Raw genomic sequence first — 27,097 nt, 5'->3', positions numbered from 1 at the left:
CTCGGTGATTTGCTCCCAAGGCTCAGGGTCATCGGAGCTTCAGCTGGTGTGCCCCCAGGGCCGCGGCTTCTCCAGGGATTGGGGCGATGCTGCTGGGGCAACGGCATCTGAAAGGGCAGGTGCCGCACGCAGGCTTAGCGGGTCTGGGCACACGTATGAAAGCTTATTGCACATGTATGGAAGCTAAAATGAAAACTCAATTGCACCGTTTTAGTGAACACTTGTATTGGTACAGAGTTTGTACGCTGTTAGGTAACAGAACATCGGTACTTCCTGAGTGTCACGCTTCTTTCACCTACCTGATCTCGTAGATCTCAGCTGAAGAAATCAAGGATAACAGAGTGGTCCTGTTTGAAATGGAAGCAAGAAAACTGGACAATAAGGTGGGTAGGGATAGAGATTTCAACACTGATCCTGTTTGAGGAAGGAGGCATGCAGCTAAGGTGAGCGCCTCCTCGCGCAGCCTGAGCGCTAGTTCCTTCCAGCCCTGCTGCCCTGGGTGTGTGAGTGCCAGCGAGAGTCTCTGTGTGTGTCTCTGTGAGGTCAGTGTGTATATGAGTCTGTGTGTCTGTCTGTGAATGTGTCTGTGTCTCTATGTGTATGTGAGTGTCTGTGAGGTCTGTGTGTGTGTGTATCTGTGAGTATATGTTTGTATGTGTCTCTGTGTGTCTGTGAGGGTCTCTGTGCATTTATGTGTTTGTGTATGTGTTTGTGAGTATATGTTTGTATGTGTCTGTGAGTATCTCTGTGTGTGTGTGTCTGTGTGTGTGTGATTGTGTGTATTGTGTGTGTGTGTGTGTTGAGGGTGTGGGAAGGGCAGCTCTGAGCATGTGGGGTGCTGCGCACTGCATAGATGCTGTGGGGAACTAAGGAAAGGATGTACTCTGACCTTGAGGTAACTGTGGCTGCTCCACATACGTGCCCTGCTCCCTGGCTTGTGGGATTGGACACTGAAGGATAAGGTGTGGATTCAAGACTCAGAGCCATGAGCAGTTAGATGTGATCTTAGCGCACGGGAACCCTCTGTCCATCTTGTCGCTGTCCCTCACGGTCACCGTGCCTAGTGCTGGGATGCTGCTTCCACAGAACTCGGCAGTGCTGTGTGAGTGAGCAGTGTTAGTCATGAGACCAGCACCGAGCATATTTATTGATGATGGTCGTATTGACCACTGTTTTAAAGCATCCTGTGTTTTGAGAAGTAAGGGTGTGCTCCGCAGCGTTAGGGCGTTCATCAGAAACGCTCGGTTCTCCTGGGAGACGGGGTGGGTTCGTGCGGAGGGAGAGGGCTCGTGTCCCTGCGGAGCTGCACGCAGACCCGGACCTGGAGGGCAGGCCTGGGTGTTAGCGTGTCACAGGCAGATGGCGAGGAGAAGGACGGCTTTCTCCTCTTGACGCAGGACCTGTTTGGCAAGTCGGACCCTTACTTGGAGTTCCACAAGCAGACGTCGGACGGAACCTGGCTCCTGGTGCACCGAACAGAGGTGAGCGTCTGAGCGTGAGCAGCAGGGCTGTGGTTTCCTGGGGGATTATGGTAATCTGCATTTAAAAAAAGTCACGTTTCTATAAAAATAGCAATCTGAGTTTGGAAATATAACCAAAGGCACAAGGTCAACATGCTCTTTTTCTTTTGTTAGTGAAGTTTGTATTTTGAGAAATGTAAAACTCTGTAAAGAACACTAATGTGTGCCCTGTACATGTTTGTACGTTTGGCCTGCACATGTGAGCTCCCTCACTCTCACCTCTCTCTCTGACACACACATAGACACAGACTTGCACATCTGTACACATACATGGGACTTACACATCTGCACACACACGGACTTGCACACCTACACACACACATGGACCCGCACACGTGCACACACACACACACGAGCGTACACACCTACACACAGACTGCACACCTAAACTCACATGGACTTGCACACCTAAACACACACACGGACTCGCACACCTGCACATACACACACAGAGATACTCATACCTACACACACAGACTTGCACACCTGCACACACACACGGACTTGCACACCTGCACACACAGACACAGATACATATCTGCATATACACATGGACTCACACACCTGTACACACACACGGACTCACACACCTGCACACCTGTGGACTCACACACCTGTGTACACACACGCACACACAGACTCACACACCTGCATATACCCACACACAGATACACACCACACACACACAGGGACTTGCACACCTGCATGCACACACAGACATATACAGATACATACCTGCATACACACATGGACTCACACACCTGTACACACACACGGACTTGCACACCTGTGGACTCACACACCTGTGTACACACACAGAGAGACTCACACACCACACACACACAGGGACTTGCACACCTGCATGCACACACAGATACTCGCACACCTGCACACACACAGGGACTCACACACCTGCACGCAGGTAGTGCCCTCTCGCAGAGCCATCCTGGTGAAGGCTGCAGATGTGACGTCACCTTTGAATAGCAGAGCAGGGATTTCTCGAGAACAAGGGCGTTCTCCTACTCAGCCGCACCTTAAGTGTTGGCGTGGTTAATAGCATCGTCTTCAGGTCTCCCCAGCGTCCCGCATGCTGTAAGCATGTTGTTTTGTGTTGTTTTCAATCGAGGCTCACATTTGGCATTTGGCTGTTCTGTTCCCCGTCCATGTAAGACTCTTCCCCCTGCCTCCCTAACCTTCCTGCCATCGAATCTCTAATCCAGCCCAGCACGCCACCACTCGGGAGTCTTCCCGCACAGCCAGGGCCGGCTCGGTCCCGTTGTGAGGAATAGGTGGCCTGTGGTGCGGCCCTCGGAGGCCGTTCCAGCTCCTACTGACCACCTGTGCCGGAGTCGCCACTTCCTACCATTGTATTGAGGTCATACATAGTGGTTATTGTCCGCATCTTCCGTCCCTTCACACGCATTAGCGGATGCTCCCTCTCCCTTCCTCCTTTCTGATTTCAGTGGCATGTGGACTCATGGGTGGCTGTAGCACAGCGTGCTCATTTTTATCATTCATTACTGTTCAGATTACGGTGGAACCTCGTTCCTCGAACGTCTCCCATCTCGAACAATTCGCTTCTCAGCCTGACAACCCTTTCCTGCTGACACCTGTGGGGTCAGTCACGTGTCTCTCGGGTGACAAAGGAGAGAACGCGCACCTATGAGTCAGTTCCCCACTGTTAACATCTCAGGATCTTGTGCTGTGAATATTTTTTTTATTTTCTTTTGTTGCTGCTTATAATTATTAAATTTTCATTTTTTACTGTACATTTCCTTTTTGTTAAATTTTCATTTTATATCCTTTTTGTTTTTAAAGTGTTTATTTATAGATTAAACAGCACAATAGACATGTACTGTTTATAAGAAAGGTTAAAACGGGGTCGTTTGGGGGTCTGGAATGGATTAATTCCATTTACGCTGTTTCTAATGGGAAAAGATGATGCAGTTTGCAAACAGCCTTCCGGAACGAATTAAGTTCGCGAAGCGAGGTTCCAGGGTATCTGGATTTGAGGGGCGTGCCTTCAAACGGCTCCTGGCCTCTGACATGAGCCCAGGGCCTTGCATTTTATGGTGCATCTCAGCTCATCCTGTGCTTGTCGGAGCCCGGTCGGGGTGACCCATTTCTCTGAGGCGACCCTCGTCCCCAGAGGGTGGAGGTGTTCAGACGCCGAGATCTGAGGGCCCACGTGCTCTTGCTGCCGGGCCCTCTCAGGGGACACAGCTGGAGACGGTGCGTTTGCTTAGATCTGCCTACGATGCCCGTACACATTATCAACGTAAGACTTTCTTTAATTCAGATCCAGCCCAGCACGGCTCTTTCTCGGACTTCCTGATTCCATGTTGGAGTCCTGTGTGCCCTGCGTTGGGAACCCTGGTTTTGAAACAGCAGTCTAGTTTCTAAGGGCGCCTTGTCGTGGGGGAGCCCTCCCAGCGTGCTTCTCCCCGCAGCACGTCTCACGGACCAGCTGGGTAATACAGTCCTCGCTGGTTGTCAGTGGACAGGTGACTTGGCTGGGGAGGTTGTAGCACCACCCGAACCTCAGAAAGGCAGGAGCAAAACGCAGTGAACTCGGTGCTTCCTAACTCATCTCTGCATCTCCATCTTTGTAGGTTATTAAAAACAACCTGAATCCTGTTTGGAGGCCTTTTAAAATCTCTCTTAACTCCCTGTGCTACGGAGATATGGATAAGACTATTAAGGTAATTTAAAATTATATACACAGACAAACGCGCCTCTTTTATAAACTTCATTGATTGGGTAATTTTAAAGAAAGAAAGCCATGGGACAGGCCTGCGGGGTCCGTTTTGCTGGCTTTGGGAACTCTGAAATGGGTGTCTGGTAGGTAAAGGGTTTGAAGCATCAACATGTTTGACTGGTGGTTCACCCAGTGCTGAATCCAACATTGTGATTTTTGTACACTTTATTTTTTAAAATAAAATGTCCAATTTAAATGTTTCTTCCTTTTAAAAGGATCCCTTTGCTCTGCAAATAAGAGCCTTTAGCTCCCTCTGTGCCCTTGGGCGTGTCCTTGGGATAAAAGCAGCCGTTCCTTTAACTAGAGCCTGCGCCGTCTCCCGCCCTCAGCCCGCGGAGAGTGGCGAGTGTGGCTTCCCCCTCTTGTTTCCGGAGCAAAGCGCAGTCACTGAGGACTTGTGGGGGGCTTAGCTGTCGAGGGTCTGAGAGCAGAGCGGCAGCAGGGAGCCACAGCCCGTGTCTCAGAGTTTTTAAACGTTCTTATTTATAACGACTTATCAACTACATATTATTTTAAAGACATTCTTATACTAGAGTCACTTGTTGACAGAAGATTCCAGAGAGAAGCCTTTTCTTGTGTCCTGATGCCAGCAAACTGAGATGGGTTCTTGCTGGTTTTTGTAAGGAGCGTGGGGAAAGCAGGAGGGCTGGTGGCCTGGAACTAGCGGGGGACTTAGAATCGGACCACAGTCCAAGTCTTGATTCCGCTCTTTAAGCAGCGAAGGGATCTTGGGCAGGTCATCTATGGTCTTCACGTGTATAACAGAGAAAATAAGGTCTACACCACAAAAAAGGGTTAAACTATTGAACATGGAAGTCTTACACTGTTAAAGGCGGCACAGATGCTGTTAGGGTTGAAAGCCGCTTCATTTCCTAGGTCCATCTATTTGTCCTCAGAGGAGAATTTGCTGATGAATTTCACTATGAGTGTGTGCCGTCCCAGCGGCAGTGAAATGCAGGTGCGGGGGGGGGGGCGGGGGGGGGACCAGCTTTCCTCTCCCCACAGGGTCTTCCTCCTGGTCTAACACACAAGACAAATTAGCAAGAGGAACTGGCCAGACTTAATTACGTACTAACTAGGGGTGTGCCCCCTGCATCAGAGTCAGAGCCGCAGAGGGAACCCAGGTCTAGAAGACACTGAGCAGGACAGCAAGCCTGAGGCCCCTGGGGGCTTCAGAGGCATTGCACGGAGCGCGTGGGGAGAGGTTACTCTGCCCTGCGAAACGGACAGGGACTCTGACTTCCGGTGGTGACTCTCGTCGTGGGTCAGGCTCCTAATTTAAATTCTTCTAGACAGTTAAGGGGAGCAGAAGTCTCTCTTGAGCCCCAGGTCTCAGTCGTCTTTAGCTCACAATAATCCACATACTACTGAGGCAAGCACAGAACAAAATAAATAGTAGAAAAGAAGCTTTAAAAATAACTTTTCAGAGCATATAAGACCTTGCTCCCTGGCATAGACCCTCTGGAAAGCACATACAAACGCCTGTAACTTTTCAGTGTTATACTACATCTAGAGCTTTTGCTTTTCACACTAAAAGTAGTAAGTTGAAGCTTCATTCGATCTGAGAAGCAAGAGAGGCTGTAAAAAATCATGGCTAAATCAAAACTACCTAATTGTGTGTAATAGTAGTTAACAATGAAACAACGTTTTTAAACTTTTCCTGCACACAGTGGCTTGTGCTTGGCTGTTTGTGTGTAGTAATATGTTAACAATAAAACCATGTTTTTAAACTTCCTGCACACAGTGGCTTGCGCACAGGGCACTTTTATTGTTGTAAGTAAACTGATTGTCAGAGCTCACCCTGATGAATGCCTTCCATTCTTAAAAGTTTGTTTTAATGACACAGATGTGCTCTGCCACATCGTCACTGTCTGTGTTTCTCTGTGACATCAGGAAGCCGTGCATCTGTGCTTCTCCTGGGGTTTGGCATTGCTTAGAGGTGTGGGAAGAGTCAGCAGAGGGTGGAGCTGGCGGCAGCAGCTTCTCTGCCGCAGTGTGGATGTGCAGTGTGGTCCCTCCAGCATGGATTATCTTTTCCATAACATCCAGCGAATGGAAAATGACCATGCATGCTGCCCTGCCTCACCCGGGAATGCCTAGTGGATGTGCTGTGGTGTGGTGTGTATTCTCACATGCACGTGTGTGTTCTCACATACATGTGCGCGCTCACAGGCATACATGTGCACATGTGTGCTCTCACATATGAGTGTGTGCACGGGTGTGTGGCATGTGCACTCACACATATACATGCGCACAGGTGTATGTATGCATGTTTCATTTCCACAAGCACCACTGATACTGTTGTTTAAAGTGGACCATAGTCCTAGTTTTTGAATTCTTGAGAAATTAAATGACACAGTCATTATATCATGTTCCCCCAAACTGTATCTGAACCCATGGCAGCATTATAAATGTCATGTTTTTCTTTAGTACCAAACATTTGCCTGCAATGGGGCAATGTAGTGAGTTACCAGAAATTACAGTTAGAAACTGTTCTTACATTCCCTGAAGTTTCAGGCAGACTAAACATTCGCTCTTCATAAGCTCTGTTTAAATAAAATCTTGGCATTATCAAAGCTTGATTTTGCCTTAGGTATAAATTGTAATTTCCTGAATGCAAATCTAAAATGTAAAGTTCTGTTGTCCGTAATAGAAAAACAAAACTATTTAAATGAAATTACTAAATTGTTAAGATTGTTTTTAACTTCATGTTAATTTTAGTCCAACTAGAAAACAATTATTAAGATCATTCATTTTCTTCCCCCTGACACTTGAGAGCCCCACAGAGGGTTTGGGGTTTAAACTGCGCGTCACATGCACAGGGCAGGAGTCGAGCTGTGTGGCTCGTCTGCGAGCAAAGAGCTCCCACCAGTGGACACTCCTGACGTCCCTGGGAACTGCGGTTCTGGGCCTTGTTTGTGTTTATTAGTTGATCAGCGTTTCGTCTTCCTGGGTAAAATGGGAATAAAGTAAGGGACGCAAGACTTCCTGTTCTCCTCGCGCCTGACTCACTCCTGGAGCCGAGAAGGAGCAGTGCCTCTGCGGGTGAGACGCCAGCTCCTGAAGAGAAGGGAGCGGGCAGCGCTGCGGGCACCTTGCTCCTGTGATGGGCTGCGGGGGTGGCAGCAGGTGGCACTGGGCCTCAGTCACGGCTCCTTTAACTGTTCAGCGCCACACACGACGTTGTCGTCCGTCCAGAGCTATTTAACCCTCTGCCTGCTCACCAGCCTGGGAGCCACCGGGTGCAGCACACGCGCATTTGCAGAGCGAGAGGCTGCTTTGCAGGGACAGAGCTGGAGAAGACGGTGCTTCATTGGGGCTCACCCCTCAGTCTCGCTGCAGCGTGTGGCCAGGCGCTCTGGTGACTCTGTCCTCCGCTCCTCCGTCCTGGCACCGAGCTGCGTAGTCCAGCTCAGCTCTGCCCATGGCCGGGAGACAGCAAGCACGGAGCGAGCCGACCTGCCCACATGGCACAGGGACCTCACGGGGCCCAGCGCTTCCCCCAAGGAGGCTCCTCCTCGTCGGAGCTGTGGTCCTTAGAGCACCGCGCTCCGGCTTCGTGTCTGATGCTGGCGCAGGCCTCGCCCCGGTGGCAGGGCACTCGCCGTGTCCGTAACTACATCATCGAATCATTGCACAGACACCGGCCCCTCCTTCCTCCCGACAGCCTTCAGCCGCCGCTGTGGTTACAGCTGAAGTGGCCGACGCGCCGGCCAGGGCCCGGTGGGGAACGGAAGCTGCTCAGTGGAAGCTGAGCCGTCTGTGTTCACCTGTCCGCCCGGGCTCCGTTCGGAGGGGCCAGCGACTCCCGCCAGGAAGCAGTTCCTGCCTATCGGGGAGCTGCCTGTCGGGGAGCTGCCTGTCGGGGAGCTGCGCCTGAACAGTGCACTTACTGGAATGCAAGGGCACGCCGGGTCAGCCCGCCTTGCAGCAGCCCTGGGTCACAGTCTGCCGGCCTGACCTCTGTCTGCTGATTCTAGGTGGAGTGCTACGACTATGACAGCGACGGCTCCCACGACCTCATCGGGACGTTCCAGGCCACCATGACGCAGCTGAAGGAGGCCTCCCGGAGCTCCCCGGTGAGTCGTTCTCTTGTCCGGGCTCGCCCTTGGCACAGCACACAGACCAGGGTTCGCTCTGGGCTACAGGGTGCTCGGTGACCGGGTGGTGAGTAATGATGACCCGGGATCCAGGCTTGCGGTGTGAGTTTACATGGACACTCAGAGGCTTGGTCTTCTTGGCTACAGGCAGCATCTGTGGTTTGATGGAAACCCTTTGTTCTGAGCGTGTGGCATGTCCTTGGTCACAGTAATCAGTGCCCGCAGCAGGGCCGACGCCTGGTTGAACTGTGTGCTCTTACTGCCCCCTCCGTCCTTCCTGGTGGCCTCACCCAGGGGAGAGACGAAGCGTGGGCATGGGACTTCAAGCTAGGGAATCGTAGCTAATGAATACATGAAACCGAGGGGCCATTTGGTTTAACTAATTGGGTTTTAAACAAACAAGAGGGGCTGGAGTTTCCTGGGGCCCGGTGGGCCCTGTGTGCCCCGCTCCTGGTCACAGCCCCTCCTCGCAGCTGACGGAGGCGCTGTGGGATGGAGGAGGCTCTCTGACCCTCTGCGGTTTAAATGCAAACGCTGACTTGGTGTCGAGCTGACAGGCTTTGGATTAAAGCAGCAGCAGAATTCAGTGGCAAAGGCAGATATTCTACGTCAAGATTGTTTTCTGAGGCAGAGCTAACGGAAGACAATAGGAACCTGACCACTGGAAATGCAGCCGCCGGCTCAGCGGGAGGGCTGGTGGTGGTTCGTGGTTTCCGCTCTGTGTCCAGAGCAGTGAGCGCCTGCTTTTAGAAGACGGTGGGTGACTGGGTGATGGTGCCCTGGGCGCCCTGGGCGCCTCCTGCAGTTTCCCTGAGCCCTGTCTGGTGAGGGACCAGGCTTCCTGTGCCCGGGCTAGGCTTGCTCAGTCCTGCTCGTCTGCTCTTGGTGCCTGGCGGCACGAGGACGCCAGGGGTGCGACCTTTGCCGTGAGAGTTGGTGTAGAGCCATCTGCATCTGAAACGCTCAGGGGTGAGTGTTCACGACGGTGATGGAGACTCTGGCAGGACCCGGGGCCCTCAGAGGTTAGCAGGGTTTTCTTTTACTTCATTTGTCAACTGTACCTTTTCACGCTTGGTTCTTAGAAAATCCGTAACGACTGGTGGGCAGAGAGTTGCTTTGTAAGAACTAGAGAGCTGGCTCGTCAGATGCACCAAGTCCCTTTGCTGTAGCGTTAGGAGCAGCAGTGAGAATCGAAGGTGTCACTCAGAGGTCGTTACTCCTTCGCTGTGAAAAAAAGAATGAATGAAGCAAGTGAGAGCACTACGAAGTATGTAGGGCAGCTTTGTGTGGGTGCAGACCAGAGAGGACCAGGCGGCGACTGACACCGCGGAGAGGAGGGCGGGCCCCGGGGGGACCGGCGGGGAGGGGGAGGCAGTGCCCTGAGGCGCGTTGGGCCGTTTCCAACGCGTTCCCAGTAGGAGGGTGCTGTATTTCACACAGGGTGGGGCTTCTCCTCTCTGTTCTGATGGTAGGTTTTTTCTTCTTTTGAAGCAGCATATTTTTGTTCTCTCCGAGGGTAAAGACTGGGAGTTATATTTACTTCCTTTGTTGTAAAGAAGAAAGATTATTGCTTAGAGAATTTGCCAAGAAATTTATACTTATGAGCTATTTTAAAAGGTACACTTTTATTTTTTATTTTGTAAATATATTTTATTGATTTTTACAGAGAGGAAGGGAAAGGGACAGAGAGTTAGAAACATAGATGAGAGAGAAACATCGATCAGCTGCTTCCTGCACACCCCCACTGGGGATGTGCCCGCAACCCAGGCACATGCCCTTGCCCGGACTGGAACCTGGGACCCTTCAGTCCCAGGCTGACGCTCTATCCACTGAGCCAAACTGGTTCGGCAGAAAGGTACACTTTTAGGAACGTCAGTGTTGACTGTTTGAGTTACCTAGTTGTTACGTCACCGCCTCGGAGTGGTGCTGGCAGTAGACCGCCGTCAGCGGGGTTTGATTCCAGGAGGAAGTCGTTGTTTGCAGTCCACTGGGCTTTCTGACGCACTGGTGACACGCACTGTCCCCCACAGGTGGAGTTTGAGTGCATCAACGAGAAGAAGAGACAGAAGAAGAAAGGCTACAAGAACTCCGGCGTCGTCAGCGTGAAGCAGTGTGAGGTCCGTGACCTGACCACCTCTCGGGCAGTGCTCACACCCCGCTCCCTGTCGGTGTGGGGGTCACACACGCGTGCACGGGGCACTGCTTACACCGCACTCCCTGTTGGTGTGGGTGTCACACCCCGCTCCCTGTCAGTGTGGGAGTCACACACGTGTGCATGGGGGCAGTGCTCACACCCCGCTCCCTGTAGGTGTGGGGGTCACACACGCGTGCATGGGGGCAGTGCTCACACCCCGCTCCCTATAGGTGGGGGGTCACACACGCGTGCACGGGGGCAGTGCTCACACCCTGCTCCCTGTAGGTGTAGAGGTCACACACGCATGCACGGGGGCAGTGCTCACACCCTGCTCCCTGTAGGTGTGGGGGTCACACACGCGTGCATGGGGGCAGTGCTCACACCCCGCTCCCTGTAGGTGTGGGGGTCACACACACGGGCACGGGGGCAGTGCTCACACCCCGCTCCCTGTAGGTGTGGGGGTCACACGCATGCACGGGGGCTGCGGAATTCCTCTCTCCCTGTTGGTGTGGGGATCACACGCGTGCCTCTGCTTTCAGGTCACGGTGGAGTGCACCTTCCTGGACTACATCATGGGTGGATGCCAGCTGAACTTCACCGTAAGTAACTGGGAGCTCCACTTCCCCTTGGCAGTGCCTTGCTCCTCTGCAGAGCTGACCCGGCAAAGTGCATGACTGTGTGGTCTGACCCAGCGCTCTGGGTATGCAAAGCTGTCCTGTCAGTAGGTCTGTCCCTTCTCCCAGAGAGCAGACGATCCAAAGCTGGTTACCCATAGCAACTCGAGCAGTAGAAAGCATCAGTCAGGCCAACGTAGAAAGCAAGGCCTGTATCTACAGTCCCGGAGCACTCCTGGTGCAGTCACGGTGTAGTCCCAGTACAGTCCTGGAGCAGTCGTGGTGTAGTCCAGGTGCAGTCGTGGTGCAGTCCAGGTGCAGTCCTGGTGCAGTCGTGGTGCAGTCCTGGTGCAGTCGTGGTGCAGTCCTGGTGCAGTCCAGGTGCAGTCCAGGTGCAGTCCAGGTGCAGTCGTGGTGCAGTCGTGGTGTAGTCCAGGTGCAGTCCAGGTGCAGTCCAGGTGCAGTCGTGGTGTAGTCCAGGTGCAGTCCAGGTGCAGTCGTGGTGTAGTCCAGGTGCAGTCCAGGTGCAGTCGTGGTGTAGTCCAGGTGCAGTCCAGGTGCAGTCGTGGTGTAGTCCAGGTGCAGTCCAGGTGCAGTCGTGGTGTAGTCCAGGTGCAGTCCAGGTGCAGTCGTGGTGTAGTCCAGGTGCAGTCCAGGTGCAGTCGTCGTGTAGTCCAGGTGCAGTCCAGGTGCAGTCGTCGTGTAGTCCAGGTGCAGTCCAGGTGCAGTCGTGGTGTAGTCCAGGTGCAGTCCAGGTGCAGTCCAGGTGCAGTCACGGTGCAGTCCCGGTGCAGTCGTGGTGTAGTCCAGGTGCAGTCCCGGTGCAGTCACAGAGCAGTCCCGGTGCAGCCTCGGGGCAGTCTTGGTGTAGTGCAAGCATGTCAGACTCGCAGCCGGCGGGCCACATGCCTTGTTTGACATGTTTGGCAGTGATTCACGTTTAAGCGTCTGGCAGACAGAGCGCAGGCTGTCTGGGCTAGGGCCTGGGTGACTGGCGGGACACTCCTGTGGTCCCGGGTGTTTGAGAGGTCAGGGGGCGGGCTGTGGGTGAGGACCCATCTTCTGCCGCCCTCCCTGCACCAGTGCAGACGCCCTGCTTCTTGATTGTCACCTGCAGGTGGGGGTGGACTTCACCGGCTCCAATGGGGACCCGCGGTCCCCCGACTCCCTTCATTACATCAGCCCCAACGGTGTGAACGAGTACCTGACCGCCATCTGGTCCGTGGGGATGGTCGTTCAAGACTACGACGCGTGAGTATCGCCCGTGTCCTCACCCCGGAGGCGTGTGTCTCCTGCGTGCTCTCTGATCGTGCGGGACAGGCTGCTGAAATGTCTCATTTGACCTTGTCTTTCTCCTTGGGGCAATGTCAGTGTTGACTTTGACCTCTGACCCGCTCTGCAGGTGCTTGTTGAGAGCCACCGGCTGTGGCGGCCCCGGGTTCCGGGGGCTACTCAGGGAAAGGCGTCGGAGGGGCTGAAGTCCAGGCGGCACAGCCTCAAACACACAGATGCTGGTTCTAACACGGCTGTCCCTGGGCAGCCGCAAAGTCGTCTGAACGTGACTTGAAACAAGTGTCCACGGATAACGTGACCCAACTGCTGTAAAAGATTTTGAACAAATTCTCAATGGGTGGATTTAAATAGGTCCTTCTGGAGGTTTGCTAAGCAACGGGGACAACGTGCCCTCGCTCTGTTAGGGCCGGTATAAAATGTCACCTGTTCCTTGACAGTAAAGCTCTCGCTTGTTGATGGAGCTTTTATTAACCTGTCATGGCGTTTATGGAGATGGCTCTTTCAGGCAAATGCAAGCAAACCGGAAGCAAAGGTGGCTACGGCAGAACCCGTAGCAGCAGTAAGAGTGCTTGTAGAACACTTTTCACACAATCCAAAGGGGAAATGTAATCAGGACCTGTGACTAACAGACTATCAGAGTATCTCCATCGAGAATAGCTGGACGTAACTGACGTCAGTCACAAGTCCTAATGGGCCCAGTACAGAGTGAGAGCTTAGCAGGGCGGCCTCAGGCACGGCCGAGGGCAGTAAGGAAGGGGCGCCAGGGAGGACTCACCTGTGGGAAGGAGGAGTCTTAGGCGGTTCTTGGATCGGAACGGAGACTGCGGCCCATCGAGGTAGAGGGGGCTGAGCTTGGGCAGGGCTTGACCTGCTTATATTTTCCAACAAGAACTGCACGTAAATGAGCTGGCTTTGCAATAGAATGAAACTGAAGATCAGGAAGGGGAAGTAGACACCGCAGTGACAGTGGGTCCAGCTGTGCCGCGTGGACGCGCGAAGGCACTTTCCGCAGGATGTTCATCGGATTGGGCCTCGCTGCAGGGACGGAGGGGCTGTCCTGGCTGCCCCGGGGCCGGGCCCTCGGGGAGCTCTGCACTGGGCGGAGGCAGGCGGGCCCCTTCCCCTGACACAGGCGCTCGGGAAATCCTGGCCAAGCCGCGCGGGTCCTGAGCTGAAGGAAGGGGTGGTTCTTTGTGAGTTCAACAAACCCAGGCGGAGTTTGGCCAGCACTGCCCCCCATGGAGGAGAAACATCGTTAGGATATTAGTAATGTGACCAAGATTATAGGCACAAATTCAGAAAAAAACATTAAAAGTTATATGGTGACTCTCTGAAACTGGTGTTACAGTGGAAAGTCTGCATTGAAGGAGCCTTTTTAGGGAACGTTAACTCACCAGAGTTGGCTCAGAGCACAGGGCGGAACAGGCAGCGTGCCTCACAGAGGCCACTCTCGGCACCTCCAGCCCCTGTCCCCTCTGTCCTCAGGTCCCTCCATCCCCTGGTTCCTCCATCTCCAGGTCCCTCCGTCCCCTGGTCCCTCCAGCCCCTGGTCCCTCCGTCCCCTGGTCCCTCCGTCCCCTCTGTCCCTCCAGCCCCTGGTCCCTCCGTCCCCTCCAGCCCCTGTCCACTCTGTCCCCTCCAGCCCCTGGTCCCTCTGTCCCCTCTGTCCCTCCAGCCCCTGGTCCCTCCGTCCCCTCTGTCCCTCCAGCCCCTGGTCCCTCCGTCCCCTCTGTCCCTCCAGCCCCTGGTCCCTCCGTCCCCTCTGCCCCTCCAGCCCCTGGTCCCTCCGTCCCCTCCAGCCCCTGTCCACTCTGTCCCCTCCAGCCTCTGGCCCCTCCGGCCCCTGGCCCCTGGCCCCTCCCGCAGACCTGGAGGACGCGTTCACACCTGCGTGTCCACAGGAGGGAGGGAGACCTCAGGAAGTGGTTAGATACAACATAAAATAAAGATCAGCGATTTCTCACTGACCAGCAATAGCTGACTCAAGAAGTTGTGGATAAAAGACCACATTCAGAATGCAATAAAGAGTGAGAATGAACTTAAGGCCTAGGATCGGTACTGAGGGATAAAGAGGGAAATTTATTTAAATGGAAAAATATGCCAGGCTTCTAGATAGACAGATGTCATAATGATGTAAGATAGAAAAATATCTTCCTAAATTAATTGATTTTAATAAAAAATTCGACAGAATCCTGACAAAATAATCTTAAAATTTTCCAGAAGGAAAAGTGCCTCAGAATAGCCGAGGGGTTTTCCAGAGGAAGGAGCTCCCCGGGGAGTGGATCCTAGCGGTAGTGGGCGTCCACAGGCCCGGGCGCTACGACCAGATGAGAGCGTGACCCAGAGCAGAGCAGGAGCCTGGAAACAGCCGGTGTGTGAGCTCAGCCTGGGACAGAGGTGCTCACAGGCGGGACTGAGCTCAGTGAGGCCTGTCTGTATTCATTCCAGACAGAACTGAGAAACGGACCCCCCAACACAGGGGTGTGGGCCAAGTGGAGGTCTGCTCCCTGTGGTGCTTGTGCGGGGCACGTGTCTCAGACAGACAGGCAGCTCTGCCTGCCTCAACCCACAGCGCCTCCCTGAGCTGGGCAGTCCCCCCTATCCTGCCAGCATCCCCCTGAGCCGGGCAACGTCCCCCTGAGCCGGGCAGCACCTCCCTGGGCCGGGCAGCCCCCCCTGATCCGGGCAGCGTCCCCCTGGGCCGGGCAGCACCCCCCTGAGCCGGGCAACGTCCCCCTGAGCCGGGCAGCACCTCCCTGGGCCGGGCAGCCCCCCCTGATCCAGGCAGCGTCCCCCTGGGCCGGGCAGCGTCCCTCTGGGCCCGGCAGCGTCCCCCTGAGCCGGGCAGCACCTCCCTGGGCCGGGCAGACCCCCCTGATCTAGGCAGCGTCCTCCTGGGCCGGGCAGCGTCCCCCTGGGCCCGGCAGCGTCCCCCTGGGCCGGGCAGCCCCCCCTGGGCCGGGCAGCCCCCCCTGATCTGGGCAGCGTCCCCCTGGGCCGGGCAGCCCCCCCTGATCTGGGCAGCGTCCCCCTGGGCCCGGCAGCGTCCCCCTGATCTGGGCAGCACCCCCCTGGGCCGGGCAGCCCCCCCTGATCTGGGCAGCGTCCCCCTGGGCCGGGCAGCGTCCCCCTGGGCCGGGCAGCACCCCCCTGAGCCGGGCAGCACCCCCCTGGGCCGGGCAGCACCCCCCTGAGCCGGGCAGCACCCCCCTGGGCCGGGCAGCATCCCCCTGGGCCGGGCAGCACCCCCCTGGGCCGGGCAGCACCCCCCTGAGCCAGGCAGCACCCCCCTGGGCCCGGCAGCATCCCCCTGGGCCGGGCAGCACCCCCCTGAGCCAGGCAGCACCCCCCTGGGCCGGGCAGCACCCCCCTGAGCCGGGAAGCATCCCCCTGATCTGGGCAGCGTCCCCCTGGGCCGGGCAGCCCCCCCTGATCTGGGCAGCGTCCCCCTGGGCCCGGCAGCGTCCCCCTGATCTGGGCAGCACCCCCCTGGGCCGGGCAGCCCCCCCTGATCTGGGCAGCACCCCCCTGGGCCGGGCAGCCCCCCCTGATCTGGGCAGCGTCCCCCTGGGCCGGGCAGCACCCCCCTGGGCCGGGCAGCCCCCCCTGATCTGGGCAGCACCCCCCTGGGCCGGGCAGCCCCCCCTGATCTGGGCAGCGTCCCCCTGGGCCGGGCAGCCCCCCCTGATCTGGGCAGCGTCCCCCTGGGCCCGGCAGCGTCCCCCTGATCTGGGCAGCACCCCCCTGGGCCGGGCAGCCCCCCCTGATCTGGGCAGCGTCCCCCTGGGCCGGGCAGCGTCCCCCTGGGCTGGGCAGCATCCCCCTGAGCCGGGCAGCACCCCCCTGGGCTGGGCAGCACCCCCCTGAGCCGGGCAGCACCCCCCTGGGCCGGGCAGCCCCCCCTGATCTGGGCAGCGTCCCCCTGGGCCGGGCAGCACCCCCCTGAGCCGGGCGGCACCCCCCTGGGCCGGGCAGCACCCCCCTGAGCCGGGCAGCACCCCCCTGGGCCCGGCAGCATCCCCCTGGGCTGGGAAGCATCCCCCTGAGCCGGGCAGCACCCCCTGATCCGGGCAGCGTCCCCCTGGGCCGGGCAGCGCCCCCCTGGGCTGGGCAGCGTTGGCAGCGGACACGGAGGGCACCGGGGTGTGTGCGGCCCTCCCAGTGCAGGTGGCTTCTGTTCCCACCGCCTGGCCGAGGAGCAGGTGGAGCTGTGGGGCTCGGGCTGAGGGCACCCCTGTGGGACCAGCGGCTCCTTCCATCGGCTCCAGAACATTTCCGGATGGACTAGACGTTTCGGTCACACACCCCTGAACGTTGCGCAGAAATATGTGCGGGTTGTTGATAGTCTGACAGTGAGGAAGCAGAAATCGTGAAAGAATTTTTATTCACATTAATTAGTATTAAAAACTATAAAAGATACGGTAAACAAAGTTAAAGACAGATTGTAAGCAGGGAGAAGGGTTTGGCATGTGTGACACAGGTTCTGTCCTCAGTGCCAGAGCCGATATGAGTTCCCACAGAGGAGGATGTCCTGATGGGAAATGAGCGTTTTTATGTGACATTTGTACCACGTTTCTGTGGCCAGTGTATGAATATTCATATTATGTGACTGTAAGTAACCTCTTGTCAGTTGAGCTCAAGTGTGACTGCCCAGTGAGTTTGCCATAAACAGTGAAAAGAGTTGTGGCTTTTAGGGCTTTATGGATCTGGCTGTCATATTTACTCAATGGAACATATAGTATGTAAGTAGAAACGAATGTTAAAAGTACGAATATAAACTGCATTTTTATAAATAGACGTGGAGAGACATTTTTCTCCTCAAAGCACATAAAAATATTTAGGAGAATTGCCATATTAACATTTTTTCCTCCGGTGATTATGAGTAATCTTTTATCTTTATCTTCTTTGCAGATGTAAACATTTTAAAAACTAAGCTTACATTGGTTTTTTATGAGTAAAGATAAAACTCTATGTTGGAAAAAACGATCTTCTCTTTTCCTTTCAGGGATAAGATGTTCCCGGCGTTTGGGTTTGGAGCTCAGATTCCCCCTCAGTGGCAGGTGAGAGGGACCCGTCCTGATGCTGTGCTTCCCGGGGAAGCGACACCCGCTCATCCGCCCTCTTTCCTCGCAGGTGTCGCATGAGTTCCCCATGAACTTCAGTCCGTCCAACCCCTACTGCAAAGGTGAGTGGACGCACGCGCACCGCCGCCAGGCCGCCCTGGGCCCACTTCCCTCCTGTGGTGGGGACTCCCCACGCCCCGCGGCCTCTGTGACCAACTCGCCCTGTCTCAGCAGCATCACTGCTGGGAAGAGCGCCAGCCACGCTCTCCTGCCTTAAAGGGTTTAACAGAACAAAAGAATTCTCTGTCTTGAGACTCGGCCAATAAGTAGGGTCATGTTCCTTTCACGTATACGTAAGTTGATTTTAAAATAAACCCTCTGTGAAATGAGCAGTCGGTCACGGGTCTCTGAAGCCCTCGGAGGAGCGGGCGCTGTGCGGGGAGGTGGCCCGCACCTGAGCGTGGACGCGGGTGGTCTCCGCGGGGCGGGCGCCTCTGGCAGCTTCCCTCCGCGGGAGGCCACCCTGTGGTTCACGCTTCCCTGGGACGTCCCGTATCCAGGTGCTTCCCCCACCCCTGAGAACCCACCTCACTGCCGAGTCCCCACAGAGCGGTGTCAGTGTGGAGGGGAGAGGCGGTGGGCAGAGGCTTAGACTGTGGACAGTGAGCTGACTTCCTGCAGCGACAGGCGTGAGTTCCGACAGAAGAGCCGTCCTCTCGTCCCCATGGAAAGAGCCCTGGAGGCGGTGTTGGGAGGGCTGCCAGGGCGCCTCCTCCCGACACGTCTCCCACCGACCCGGGGCCTGTGTGCACGTCGGGGCCTGGCTGGCCTTCTCACCTGTCGCCATGGGTCTCATGCTTGTGAGGAAATGGGACGGGAGGGTCGTGGGAGCTGAATGCGACGGCTGACGTGGGCATTCGTTCCAGTCCGTTCATTCTGAGCACCAGGAGCCCCTCGGGGCGGCCAGCGGTGCGGCTGCTCTGCGCCAGGTTTCCGTCCGGGACAGACGGTCCATGGGTTTCAGACAAAGCAGACGCCGTGGGGGAAAGACAGCCTGTTCCCAGTGATCCCACCCAGTCCCTGGGTGCACTTGCCGGAAATCGCACGTCTCGCTGTTCCCAGAAGGCACAGGAGGCTTTCGGCCGTTCCATGTTCGTGCAGGGACTGTGGGCAGAATTGGTGAGGAAATGTAATGGATGGTTTGTACACCGTAGACCGAGAGCCGGAGAGGGAGAACTGGAAGAAGGTATCATTGCGGTGGTTACGGACTCATTTCCTGCAGACCCTGCTGCTGCCTGTGTCAGTATGATTGCCGTTACTAAAGGACGGACTGACCGCTGGTGACAGCTCACCTTTGCATGTAAAACACTGCGTATGAGTGTTTCGTTCTCGTGCCGACGAGGCCGTTCCTTCCCGAGTGCCCAGGGTCTCGGGGATTCGTGGGGACCTGCCGTTATGGGCGGCCAGGCCTCTGAAGCCTTAAACCACATCCTGCTTCTCTTCCGGGGCCCGGTCTTCGGGGCATTTAAAGCCAGAAACCTGTTTGGGTTTTACACCGACCACCTTCTGAGGCCGATTCCTTGATGATCACAGCAAGTGTGGGAGTTTCTAGAGAATTCCCGTCTCTCCCAAGCGTCTGACTCAGTGCTGGGCAGGTGGAGCAGGGCCCTGGCGTGCATCAGCGGTGCTGTGGCCGGGGCCACATGGCTGTCCCAGGCTGCCGCCGCCCTCAGGTTTCAGGTCTCAGTGGCTCGCCTTCGTCCCCAGGCTCAGCCCTGCTGTTCCTTCTCCACCTGGGGCTCGGGGGTGCACAGCTGCCAAGGTGTGCTGCCCAAGGCAGAGGGGAGCAGGCCTGCTCGTCCCAGCGCCCAGGAACGCCCAGGACCTGCGCGCAGCGCGACCCTGGCCTGGGTGTGGTTGTGGCTCTGCAGCCGCCCTGCGTGCATTCAGCCTTTCTCATGGCACATGGAAACTAATCCCGAAAGTTCTGCAGCGTACCAAAAAATATACTTTTTGTGGATCTGACAAAAAAAAAAAAAAAAAGGAAGATTTTGATTTATTTACACTGGACACCTCTTCTCATATTTTTATTTGACAATCTAAGGCAGTGGTTCTCAACCTTCCTAATGCCGCGACCCTTTAATACAGTTCCTCATGTTGTGGTGACCCCCAATTTCATTGTTACAAGTTAAACATAATTAAAGCATAGTGACTAATCACAAAAACAATATGTAATTATATATGTGTTTTCTGATGGTCTTAGGCGACCCCTGTGAAAGGGTCGTTCGACCCCCAAAGGGGTCACAACCTACAGGTTGAGAACTGCTGATCTAAGGCAAAAGGGGTTGGTGCCCCTGACTAAATAGTCAGGTACCGCATGTCTTAACAATTCCTGCAGCGCACGGTTGAAAACTGCTGCTGAGTCGGCGAGGAGAGCCTAGACAGGAAGCACCAGTGGCACCGAGCCGCGGGCACAGGTGCAGGCACTTCCCATCTGACCCACCTGAGAATTCCCAACGCTGCCTCCTCACCTCTAGCTGTCGAGTGATGGCGCAGCCTCTCCCACAGCCCTTTCCCATCAGAGTCCCGTCCCGAGCAGCAAAGCTAAGCGCCCCGACAGTCCTGTGGGCAGTGAGTGATTCGCTCGGGGGAAGCACAGTTCTCCTGGGCTGGGAGGCTTGGAGGACGCGGTGTGGAGGTGCGTGCTGCACAGGGTGGGCGAGATGGGTTTATGGTTGTTGGTACGGAAAGTGACACATTGGTAAGTACTAACACAAGAGTAAACTCCATTTCATTGCGTACGACTGTGGAACTTGCCCGCCCTGGTAGCTCAGAGGAGTCCTGGGTGTGGACCTGGCTGTCTGAAGTACTGTCTCGTGTGTGATCGCATCGGCCGGGGGAGTGCTGGGCGTGGCGTTGCGCCTGAGGACTCCCAACGCTGCTCTTTCTGTCCAGGGATCCAGGGCATCGTGGAGGCGTATCGGGCCTGCCTGCCTCAGATCAAGCTATATGGACCGACGAACTTCTCCCCGATCATCAACCACGTGGCCAGGTTTGCTGCTGCAGCCACACAGCAGCAGACGGCTTCCGTAAGTGTCAATCACCGGGACTGAGGTGCGGGCCCGCCCTGTTCCGGGCCACTGTCTGTGCCGTGACCTGGAGGTGCCAACGCAGAGCTCTAAGTGTGGGCACCGTCGCCCTCGTGGGGGCGGCATCTGCTGCTGAACTAGTGATCCTTAGAAACAGTGAAGAACAAAGCAGCCACCCACAAGTCTTGTCTCTGAGACCTGCCGCTGGGTGCTGGGGCAGCCCCCCCGCGGCATTCTCGGGGTGAGGCGGGACGAGGACGCACACAGTGTGGGAAGAGTGAACAGGGGGATTCACATCACGTGCCCAGGGCCTGGGCCACGTGGACACTCAGCACCTGAGCTGCTGTTACAAATGCGACTCCCAGTCTAGACTTGAAGGACCCGAACGATGGAGTCACAGCTTTGTGTGACATTTCCACTTGTTGATTTATCAGATAACAGTACGGAGAGAGCCCCCCACCATGTCCATTGTAACGTGTTCTTTAGTTGGTGAACAGTCCTCCCTCCTCCGTCGGAGTTGACACTCGCTCCCTTGGCGATGCTCTGACGGGGATGACTTTACCACTTCAGTTAAGTGAAGTGTTTATGCCTGCGCCTGCTGGGCGTTTACCCGGAGGCATTTCCACGTCTTGTTCCCGCGGACTTAGGCCGGCGTGTTCCGTGCCCTGCCACCCTGTAATGACTGTGCAGCGTTTCCGTGTGAATTCCTTGTCAGCACAGATGTCAGGCTCTCGTAGCAGGGGCTCCTTGAGCTGCAAGTGTCAGCGCTGCCGTGTCACAGGAGCTCGAGCTGCAAGTGTCAGCGCTGCCGTGTCACAGGAGCTCGAGCTGCAAGTGTCAGCGCTGCCGTGTCACAGGAGCTCGAGCTGCAAGTGTCAGCGCTGCCGTGTCACGGGAGCTCGAGCTGCAAGTGTCAGCGCTGCCGTGTCACGGGAGCTCGAGCTGCAAGTGTCAGCGCTGCCGTGTCACGGGAGCTCGAGCGGCTCACGGGCCGTGCTTTCTCTTTGGCAGCAATATTTTGTGCTCCTGATCATCACCGACGGCGTGATCACCGACCTGGACGAGACCAGGCAGGCCATCGTCAATGCCGCCAAGCTGCCCATGTCCATCATCATAGTCGGAGTGGGCGGCGCCGACTTCAGCGCCATGGAGTTCCTGGACAGCGACAGCGGGGCCCTGCGCTCCCCGTCGGGAGAGGTGGCCAATAGAGACATCGTGCAGTTCGTGCCTTTCCGACAGTTCCAGAACGTGAGTACCGCTGCGCCTCGCCCGACCGACCAGGTGGCTGGGTGGGTGCTGGCCGGTGGGTGGGTTTGCTTCAGGCTGTGGACCTGCCTGCCTCCTGCAGTGGGTGGCTAGTCATTCAGCCCGTGTGTGACTGTCTTCAAGGACAGCTCCTCTTTTCCTGCCTGACAGCCCCGTCTCTGCACACGGATGCGATGAATTGCCCAGCTGGAGGCTGATTTGCCGAGCCTCTCAGGAGACTGTTTACCGGTTTCCTCCAATGGTAACATCTCATAAAGTGGCGCATTGCTACCAGCAAGGTCCCTCCCACAGGGCCTGCCCAGTGGCACCCGTTCCAGCCACCCCTCCCCTCCCACCTTCAGCCCTCCTCACCCCTGACAGCCACTAGTTTGTCTCCACTTCTAAGATTTTATCATTTTGAAACTTACATAAATAGAATCACACAGCAGTGGCCCTTGGGCCTGGCCTTTTCTCTTGATGATTCTCTCACAGGCTACGAGCCGCCGAGCGGGGCTCCCTCCCGCCGAGCGGGGCTCCCTCCCGCCGAGCGGGGCTCCGTGCTGCGGGCACGTGGTTTGAGGGCACCTTCAGCTGCTTCCAGTTGTGCCTGGTGCACGCCGGCCGCTGTTAACATCACGCACAGGCTCGTGTGAATGTGTCTCGGGGGAAGTACCCAGAAGTGCAGCTGCGTGTTCAGTTGGCAAAAGCCTGTGGAACTTCCCCGAGTGGCTGTGCCATCCCCCGCCCAGCGGCGTGGGCAGGACCTGGCCGGTGTCCGGTTCAGGAGCAGCCCATGGGGGTCTTTGTGGTGGAGGCAGCTGTGTATCTTGATTGTGGTCACACAGACCTGCCTGATGATGGCGGCACACAGAGCTGCGTGCACACACACACACGCACGTGCACGCGCGCACACGAGCGCACATGACACGGGAGCCTCAGAAAAGGCTGTGCACTGGATGGTGTCACTGTCCTGGGTTTGATAGTCCTGTTGTTACAGAGCCATTACCTTTGGAGGGAACTGGGTGAAGTGTACATGGGACGTCTATTATTTTTGCAACTTCCTATGAATCTATAATTACTTCTAAATAAAAAGCCAAAAAAATGAATAGTTAGTGAATGAAAGACCAGCATTTGAAGTTGAAGACAAGAGTCATTGCATGCCATAACGCTGGCACCAGAAAAGAGCCGGGCCGAGGTGGGTGGGGTCAGCACCCTCAACTCATCCCCTGCTCTCAGACTGACCCTGAGACTGGGTGCTGGCGCAGGGGTGGGACTGTGCGGAATCCCTGTCTTCATCAAAGGACAGCGAAGCCCTGGCCAGAGTTGCTCAGTGGTTAGAGTGTCGCCCACGCACCAGAGTCTCGGGTTCAATTCTCTGTCAAGGGCACATACTTGGGTTGCAGGTTTGATCCCTGGCCCTGGTTGGGGTGCATGCAGGAGGCAACCAATTGATGTATCTCTCTCTTACCGATGTTTCTCTCTGTCTCCCCCTCTTTCTCTCCTTTCCACTCTCTAAAAATCAATAGGGAAGATATCCTTGGATGAGGATTAACAAAAAAAGGCGGGGGGGGGGGGAGTGTGGGGAGCAGTGAAAATGTGTTTGCTCATGAAGTCACTGGTTGTGTTCTCAGGCTCCCAAGGAGGCGCTGGCCCAGTGTGTCCTGGCCGAGATCCCCCAGCAGGTGGTGGGCTACTTCAACACATACAAGCTGCTTCCCCCCAAGAACCCTGCGACCACCAAGTGAAGGTCTGCCCCCCGACCATGACCAGCCACAGCGCTTCCTGTCCCCCGGCATTTATGCTGTAAACCTAGTTCTCTACGGTTCTTTCTACTTCAAGCGTTTTTTATACTTTCTGGAGGAAGAGTGCTAAGTTAATCTTTACCCAATCAGTTCAGTGGTTGCTTCTGACCGGGGGCTGCAGTGAGGCTGTCTGGAGGAGACACTCCCTGAGGAACGTGGTTTGTTGTGACTGTACTTTCATAGGATGAGCTGCCGTTTCCAATGGTTCCCAGTAGGAAGAATGGAGCCTGTTGGGCTGTGTGATTCCAGGTTTCTGTGCAACAAGCCCCACCTCGGTGACAAGTTCCTGTAACGGTTCAGTGCTTCTCCAGGGCTAATCTCGGTGCATTCCCGCTGGCCTGCTGCAGGCGCTGAGGGACCGGCCACACACCGTCCCTGTGGCCCAGCCTGTGCCTGTGCCTCACGCCAGCAGCTGTGCGTGTCACCCCAGACCGCTCTGCCTGCGGACGCTGTCCGCAAGCCCAGGGTCTGCATGTGTGCGCCACGGCTTGTCCTGGAGTCCCCGTTGTCGGAGCGTTTTCCTGGGAGGTGAAATGCTGAGCTGCTCTGCTGGGAGCTGTGGGACCAAACCAGCACTCCTTCCTCTCGCGGATGGGCCGCTGCGCATTGGGAGGGACGGTGTCAGACCTTGCTTGCTGAGGCCCCTTACGCTGATTTGTACATATTCACTTAGGCATTTTTCCTTTTTTTTGAGTAACATTTTTAGTTTGATTTTTAAACTCATGATAATCAAATCACACTTCTCATATAATGTGCTGTGTTCTAAGCCCAGCAAGTACTGTATTAAGCATAAAACCTGGTGTAACTTAAAAAAAATCTAGCTTCTGCCTTCGGATATAGTGGACTTTACATGCTTTTTTAAGGATAGAATTTTCCCCTATGTTTACCCTTTAGAACATGTTGCTTAGCAAACACGGTCCCATCAGAAGCCCAGGACCTCACGTGCCCGTAGATCGCAATCATCTTTAACTTCAATGTTAAAACTGTGTGTGGATCACAGTCCTCAGGAGAATGGCTGTGCTGACAGGTCAGCGCATGTCCCCGGCTCTCAGACATGTAAGAGGACGCGGCCCCCAGCAGGGAGCAGCCCTGTCCGTGTTCTGGTTGCAGCTCTGTCTGCTTGGAAGCGGCAGAGAGGTTCCTGGTTTCATTTCCTTTTGAACCCACGTGGCCCCTCTTAACTCCCAGACCCTAAGTTGCTCCTGCAGCGACAGCACCACCTGCAGGGGGCGCTGGGGCCGCCAGCATGAGGGCTCATTGGTCCCTCGCTGATCACAGTCCTCACACCATGGCCAGCTGCCTGGGGCTCACACTTTCATATTCTGGTTTTAAACAGAATATTTCCTTTTAAAAATAGATTTTTATTATTCATTCTTGACCAGGTTCATCACTAGATGCTGTTTCTCATAGGAGCTGTAATTCCAGCAAATTAGGGTAATGGATACCTTTTTGCAGTTTTGAATAAAAGCAGTTACAATTTCTAAATTACTTTACAAAGTCCTTACAATTCCTACATGTCACCTCATGGCATGTGACTTAATATTGTTTTATATTAAACTAGAGGCCCGGTGCACGAAATTCATGTACTGGTAGAGTCCCTAGGCCTGGCTGGCGATCAGGGCCTATCTGTGGGGCAACCAGCGGGTGATTTGGGGGCCCCCGTTGGCACCTGCCTTGGCTGGCCTGGGACTTGCGGGCTGGGGGCAGCTCCTGTGTTGAGCATCTGCCCCGTGGTGGTCAGTGGGCGTCATAGTGACCGGTTGTTCCGCCATTCGGTTGATTTGCATATTAGGCTTTTATTATATAGGGTGCTCCCTTTGCCCATTGTGCCACCATTTATTCCAGTGCCACTAGTTCTCAAAGTGCATTTAGAGACACAGTAACTGAGTCCATGGTCACACCCCTTCACCCGCTGTGTTTCCTGGAGACCCGTCTTCATCCGTCTCCCCGGCATGCAGCTGACAGTCACGATGCCCAGCAAGCAGTCTGGCTGTGACTGCGAGAACTCTTTTGTGCCTTTTGGGTGTCAACCTTACAATAAATGTGTAAGTTAGGAACATATGAACTGATGTTGAGTATATCTTTCACATGAATTCCCTTTGGATAAAATTATTTCTCGATGTGCTACAATAGTGCCTTGTTTTCATTCTTATTCTCTAAATGTTATCAAAACTAGTAGAAAAGTTTGAAATAAAGTGAATGTAGTATATTAGATGGCCTGTGCTCCATATTTTGTTGAATAAAAGAGTTTGGGGGATTTTGTTATTTTGTGGGGTTTGTTAATTTAAAAGAAATTAACTGCATTCAAATTGGTGCAGTAAGGGAAGGGTTATCAGTTTACTGCTCATGTCTTTTTTCTTTTCTTTTTTTAAAATCTATTTTTATTGATTTCCGAGAGGAAGGGAGAAGGAGAGAAAGAAATACCGATGAGAGAGAGTCATCGATTGGCTGCCTCCTACACGCCCCTACTGGAGGTCAAGCCTGCAACCTGTAGATGTGCCCTGACCCAAATCGAACCAGTGACCTTCTGGTTCATAGGTCAATGCTCAACCATTGAGCCACACCAGCCAGGCACTGCTCACATCTTATTAGGGTGGTGGGGTCACATCTTGGGCCCTCTGGGACTCAAAAGGGAGCCCAGACTTGGGCTAAGGGTCATGGGTGCCACTGAATGCACTTCCTACCTCCACTGGGCATGGAGGAGGTAAGTGCCCCTTCTCTTCCAGGTAGCATTTGCCTCGGGTCTGGGTGAATCAGGGACTAGAGGTAAGACCTGGGGCCTTTGAGAAGAATGCATTTACTAAGATCTGGTGGGAGAAGCGTGGTCAACGAACCTGGAGCTTTCCAATGTGACAAACTGCTGTCCCCCCGGGAAGTCCGCCGCCGTGGCGCACCTGGGATGCGCCCTGGACACTTGGGCTAGACTCACTGTGTCCCTCACAGCTGCTCCTGCTGTCCCACTGCTGCCGCTTGGATCCCCACCACGTCCCCCGTCCCCTTCCTATCCCTCTGTCCTTTCTCTCCCACCAGCGGGTTCCCAGCATGTTCACGAAGCTGAGTGCCTTGGCCTGCTAGCGCGGCCCTAACGGGGTGTCAACAGCAGCATGGCCTATCGGGGTGCAGCAGCGCGGCCTATTAGGGTGCAGCAGCAGCGATTCATTTTCTTAGGCTGTCGGGGCAGATCAGGCACTAAAGGGCTGGCCTCCGACCCCTCCCGGGCTGGCAGGCGGCCCTCTCCGTCCTCACAGGCCTCTTCTCTGTGCGCACAGCCTGAGTCCCTCCCGGTGCAGAGGCAGAGGGCCTCACAGGCCGGCCTACCCCTTGCCCTTTCTCTCCCGTGGTGGGGACTTCTCTAGGGCTGTGTCTGAGGCAGCCCTGAACCCGAAGATGTCAACCCTAAGAGGACGGGTGCCCCAGCACACACCTGCTGGTATTATCTGCTTTCAAACACCCTCCCATGTGGTAGATAGAGGCACTTC

The 27,097-nt window shown here is 55.4% G+C and overlaps 1 protein-coding gene across 1 annotated transcript in view; it reads left to right on the top strand.

The window, feature by feature from the left end:
- Positions 1-25,830, top strand: part of CPNE3 (copine 3) — a 40,407-nt gene extending 14,577 nt beyond the window's left edge. The window contains exons 6-17 of the mRNA XM_059671907.1: positions 312-383; positions 1,398-1,481; positions 4,133-4,222; positions 8,259-8,357; positions 10,409-10,495; positions 11,052-11,111; positions 12,244-12,377; positions 17,425-17,479; positions 17,553-17,604; positions 20,438-20,571; positions 21,583-21,819; positions 23,448-25,830. Of these exons, the coding sequence (XP_059527890.1) occupies positions 312-383; positions 1,398-1,481; positions 4,133-4,222; positions 8,259-8,357; positions 10,409-10,495; positions 11,052-11,111; positions 12,244-12,377; positions 17,425-17,479; positions 17,553-17,604; positions 20,438-20,571; positions 21,583-21,819; positions 23,448-23,561 (1,218 nt within the window). The 3' untranslated portion in view covers positions 23,562-25,830. The remainder of the gene's footprint in view (positions 1-311; positions 384-1,397; positions 1,482-4,132; positions 4,223-8,258; positions 8,358-10,408; positions 10,496-11,051; positions 11,112-12,243; positions 12,378-17,424; positions 17,480-17,552; positions 17,605-20,437; positions 20,572-21,582; positions 21,820-23,447) is intronic.
- Positions 25,831-27,097: the final 1,267 nt, after the last annotated feature.

The sequence above is a fragment of the Myotis daubentonii genome, chromosome 17, assembly GCF_963259705.1.
Source record: "Myotis daubentonii chromosome 17, mMyoDau2.1, whole genome shotgun sequence".
In the NCBI taxonomy this organism is placed as follows: Eukaryota; Metazoa; Chordata; class Mammalia; order Chiroptera; family Vespertilionidae; genus Myotis; species Myotis daubentonii.
This window is presented reverse-complemented; position numbering and strand designations above follow the sequence as displayed.